This window comes from Orycteropus afer, unplaced genomic scaffold (genome assembly GCF_000298275.1).
Source record: "Orycteropus afer afer isolate SDZICR_OR568_19922 unplaced genomic scaffold, OryAfe1.0 scaffold00030, whole genome shotgun sequence".
NCBI classification, from domain to species: domain Eukaryota; kingdom Metazoa; phylum Chordata; class Mammalia; order Tubulidentata; family Orycteropodidae; genus Orycteropus; species Orycteropus afer.
Window position 1 is genome coordinate 5,351,984 of NW_006921617.1, and position 5,344 is coordinate 5,357,327.

Here is a 5,344-nt window from a genome sequence, read left to right on the forward strand (position 1 = left end):
ATTGAATAACCATCAAAAAACTAAAAGCCCATGGATGAAAAACACCCCATGTAATCAATCACACAGGAACAGTAACCAAAAAAAGAGAAAAGGGAAAAAAAGAAGAAAAAACAAGCAAACCTGCAATATCTGGGTATAGAGCACGGAGGAAAAAAAGAAAATAGGGAAGGAGAATAATAAATGAAGAAAAAAACAGGAAGAATGCAAAAAGAAAAACAAGGAATGGGATTAGTCATGAGAAAAAAAAAGTGGGGAAAAAAAACAACTCTTAAATTGGGGGGGGAGCGGCAGAATTTCAACCAGGCATAGGGAAAAGAAAAAAAATGCTGAAAACTAGGACTTGGTAGGGTTAGATTAAGAATAATAATAAAAAGGACAAAAGTATTAATAATATTAGTTGGTTTGAAACGGATAAACACAAGCAAACTAATCACCGGGAAAAAGAAAACAAAAAAGGAAAAAAATGGAAAAAGAAAAGATCAGTGGAGGACTGGGTAGGGTACCCAGGCTCTGTCTGAGCACACAAAATGTGATGGAGTTCCTGTGGGCCCAGAAGGTAGGTGGAAGTGGGGATGGCCACCGTTCACCAAGTGGGTGTAAGGTGTAGTAACAAGAAGAATGTCGTACCTTTTCAGTCTTGCAGGCCCCGAGTGTTCTTGGGGTTGCTGGGAAGCAGAACGTGTTCTTAAGCCCCAGAAGTCTGCAAGAGCGCTGTCTCTTTGAATATCCAAAATAGTCAAGCTGCTTTTTAAACCTACAAAATGGTAGTTCCCTCCAGACCAGCAGAAGTCCACAGCTCAACCCACCTTTCTCTTCACCTTCTCTGTTTGGTCCCCAGCCACCGTGCACAGTCCTCTGCGCGGTCTCTGGCTAGCAGGGTGATTTGTAGGTTAATTCTTAAGTCCTACCACCACAGGAATCTGCGAGAGCGCTGTCTCTTTAAATATCCAAAATAGTCAGGCCGCTTTTTAAACCTACAAAATGGCAGCGCTCTCTGGACCGGCAAAAGTCCACAGCTCAGCCCACCTTTCTCTTCACCTTCTCCGTTTGTTCCCCAGCCACCGTGCACAGTCTTACATGCAGTCCCTGGCTAGCAGGGTGATTTTTGGGTTAATTCTTAGGTCCTACCACCACTTGGGAATCTACAAGCCCTGTCGTCTGTGCCGTCAGGGTTGCTCAGGCCACTGCCCGACTGCATCTCCGTGTGTCTCCTTTTTAGGTATTTTCACCAAATTCTTCTGCTAGTTGGGGTTTAGTCTACTTTTGTATCCTTCCTTTCAAGGCTCAGGGGTCCAAGATTATCTTCTGTGTCTGTGTTAATTGGTTTCCCTTTTCTTTGTTGAAGAGCGTCTGTGCAGTCCTTCTGCCTAGTCCACCATCTTGCCGGAACTCACACGTGGTTTTTTAAGAAAATATGTTTATGTGTTGATCCCTGTGTGAATAGAGAGAGAGATTGGTAAGATGGAGTAACATGCTAAGAATTGAGGAATTTAGGAAAAGGAGATAGAGTTCTTTATTCTAGGAACATTTCTGTAAGTTTGAAATTATTTCAGATTAAATGTTTAAAGGATTTAATGGGTAGGAGGAGTGTTAGAAAAATGTCCTAAAATTAAACTATTCCATGTTGTTGTTGTTATGTGCCATCAAGTCAGATCCAACTCATAGCCACACTTCCTTGGGTTTCGGAGGCAGTATCACTACAGAAGTAGGATTGCCCAACCTTCCTTCCGAGGACTGGCTGATGGGTTTGAACCACCAGCCTTCTGGGTAGCAGTCAAGTGTCTTAGGCACTATGCTACCAGAGCTCCTAAACTATTCCATAAAAGGTGCTATATTTATAGGTTCACAGATACTTGGAACTGAAAAGGACTTTAGATATTTACTTTGTCTATAATTTTACAAATGAAGCTTTGTATGGAGATTAGATTGACTAGTATTTTAACAGTAGCTTATTAAGTGCTAATTAGTGTGAAAGTAAGTTTTTTTTTTTTTTTCCTTAAGAGGTTATGAGCAAACCATGTCTCTTCGTAAGTAAGGTTGGGCATTTTTTAATTTTATTTTTTTAGTGGTCCACAGAAAACCTCATGTCTGAATAAGTACAACCATTCTGATACTAAGAAAGGAAAAAGGCAAAGGAATAAACTTTGAACTGTGGCATATGTTCTAATTAAAAAGGATTGTATCTTAAGTTCCATTGCAGGATACCTACAGGAAAGTGAAGTCAGTCAGTTAGTAGTCCCTATTAGTGCTGTTGGAAAAATTTCAACAACTTAATCCTTATTCAATGTGATACATAATTAAATGCAATACAGTAATTATTTTTTCATTGTCTTGTTTATTTAAGGGTTACTATAACAAAAATATACCACATGTCTGATTGGGTAGCATAGTGTACACATGAGGGAGAGCATTAAGAACATGGGCTTGTCAGTGTTACTAGTTGCTGTGGAGTTGATTCCATGTGTTCAGAGATGCTCCACAGGTGATCTTTTGGAAACTGATCACCAGGCTTGTGTCCTGAGGGACCTCTAGGTGAGGTTGACTAGCAGTCAAGTGCCTCCTCATTTCTGCCACCCAGGGAAACTTGAAGGTCAGTGAGAATGTTAGACTACCCTTTTAGCTGGATAAAGTTCTTTGGACTTTATTATTTTAATTTGCATTTAGTATTTTTTTAGTAAATGAAATTCTAGGACAGCCAAACAATTTGATACAGCTGTTTAAGTTTGTATTTAAGGGTTTACTATATGCATATTATGGGATTTACAAGAACTTTACCCAAAGAATTTGGTCTTTGTCCTTTCTAAAACCTTAGAATTTCCCCAGTGATTGGAGTTTTATTATCTGTCATGGCTCCAGGCTATACCTGAAAGTTTATACTAATGAGGTGACTCTTGGATGGGGGCTTGCCAGGCCAGAAAGTCCCACCATGTGATATTCATCCAACCTTGAGGGTGGAGAGGGTGGAGACTGAGTTCAGTCATTTGGGCAATAATTCATTCAATCATGTGCACTTAATAAGATCCCCATTGAAAACTCTGGACACTGAATATCCATGAGCTTCCTGGTTGGTGAAAGACACTGGTTCTTGGGAGTGTGATGTGTCTTTTTTTTGGGTGGAAGTTCTACATCAGGGACCCTCCCAGGCCTTGCCGTATGTAACTCTTCATTTTAATTCTTTTTGCTTTAATAAAACTAATAATAAATTAGTTTTATTAAAACTAATTCACAGTGCTTTCCTGAGCTCTGTGAATTATTCTAATGAATTATTGAACCTGAGGAAGTATTCGGAATCCATGAATGTGTAGCCAGCAGGTCAGAAATGATGAGAATGCTACGAATCCTCAGTTTGCATCTGATTTCCTGAGGTGGTAGAGGGAACCACTGAATTTGTACCCAACAGGTCGGAAGTGAGGAGACTATATTGAGGCTCCCGAGCTTATGGCTGGCATCCTGTAGTGGTAGTGGAAACGCCAGATTTGTAACCAGCAGATCAGAAGTGAGGGTGTTGTGGGAACCCCTAAGTTTGTGACTTGGTAGTCTGGAAGACTGGTCTCTTTTACTTGTGAGATCTGATCTAGTTCTGGTCGTTAGGGTCAGAGGAAAAAGTACTGTGTTTGCAGTTGGTGTCTGAACAGATTTACATTGTTCACTCACATGTGCTTAGAGCAAACAGTAGTAATTGAATCACTACTAATTTTATTCTGTTTCATTTGGATTTATTTAAAATTCTGAAGAGAAGTTATTGCTGTTAGCTGCTGTGGAGTTGGCCTCTGACTCATGGTGACCTTGTGTCATACAGAGTAGGACTCCATAAGGTTTTTTTGACTGTAATCTTTGTGAAAGCAATTTGTCAGGCCTTGAAGAAAGGTTTGTTGTTGTTGTTATGTGCCATCGAGTCGTACCCAACTTATAGCAACCCCCCCTTGGGTTTCCGAGACAGTATCACTACTGAAGTAGATTGCCCCATCTTCCTTCCGAGGAATGGCTGGTGGGTTTGAACCGCCAGCCTTCTGGTTAGCAGTCATGTGCGTTCGGCCCTATGGTGCAAGCGCTCCCATGCATACGTGTGTGTGTGTGTGTGTGTGGTTTGTATGACGAGCCCTAGTAGATAAGCAGTGTAACTGCAGAGGGCTTATGTCAGTTGTTGAACATTGCTGTAAGAGTTAAAAGGGGGAAAAGTGTGTGGTTTTCACCTCCTTTCTAGCAGTTTAGCGGGACACTGTTAACTATACTTGGGTGTGAAGTTGTTAGTAACATGAAAATGGCAGAGGAAGGGGATAAGGGCATCAGTTTTCAGTTCTCTTGGAAAAAATAAAAACAAATGTACTATGTGTGGAGCCAGTACATAGCTCAGTTTACTGAGAATACATGTTCTGTTTACTAGCTATGCAATCTTGGACAAGTTATTTAATCTCTCTAAACCTCAGTTTCCTCATCTGTAAAATGGGAAACATAAGAGTCCCTACCTTATGATGCTGTCTTGAATATTAAATGAATATAAAAAATTATTACATACAGGTATATAAAACAATTACAACAATATCTAGCACACATTAAGATTTCTGTTTATTATTGAATATATTGTTCATGGAATTGTTTTGCAGAGGAAATAGAAAAAAAATGAAGTACTATTTATGTTCAGGTAGAATAAATCTTCTATTAAAGTGTAATTATAGTTAGAATGCTGTTGGTACTTAAGCAGATAGGAAGAAAATTATTTTTTTAATAATTGGTATTTCTTTTGTTTTAATAGGTATCAGCAGATGTTGCATACAAACTTGGTGTACCTTGCTACAATAGCAGATTCTAATCAAAATATGCAGTCTCTTTTACCAGCAGTAAGTACTTTTGAAATAGTGTGAAGCTGCCAGTATTTATAGACTTATATATAGTATAACACATTTTTATTTGGTGATTTTTGAGTTTCGTTTAGTGTGTTCTCTCTCCTCTGATGATACGAAGGTTTTCTCCTATGTTATCTGAAAGCTTTGTTTTGCCTTCATATTTAATTTGAATTAATGCACCTAGAATGGATTTCCTTGCGGAAGTTGTATCTAGCTATTCAACCACCCACCTACCCACCTACCTACCTATTTATTTACTTATATTTAATTGTACAAGTAATTCAAAGCAAATCTCTAACATCAAATAATTTCACTGGTAAGTGCTTCAGTATGTATCTCTAGCAGATGTTGTGTGCCGTCAGTTGGATCCGACTCATAGAGACTGCTCCTTGGGTTTCTGAGGCAGGATCACTACGGAAGTAGATTGCCCCATCTTCCTTCTGAGGAGTGGCTGGTGGGTTTGAATCGCCAGCCTTCTGGTTAGCAGTCAAGTGCCTTAG

At 39.5% G+C, this 5,344-nt stretch overlaps 1 protein-coding gene across 1 annotated transcript in view; it reads left to right on the plus strand.

Moving 5' to 3' along the window:
• The window catches only part of SS18 (SS18 subunit of BAF chromatin remodeling complex), a 137,458-nt gene that overhangs the window by 13,550 nt on the left and 118,564 nt on the right, over positions 1-5,344 (plus strand). The window contains exon 3 of the mRNA XM_007935570.2: positions 4,754-4,838. Within this exon, the coding sequence (XP_007933761.1) occupies positions 4,754-4,838 (85 nt within the window). The remainder of the gene's footprint in view (positions 1-4,753; positions 4,839-5,344) is intronic.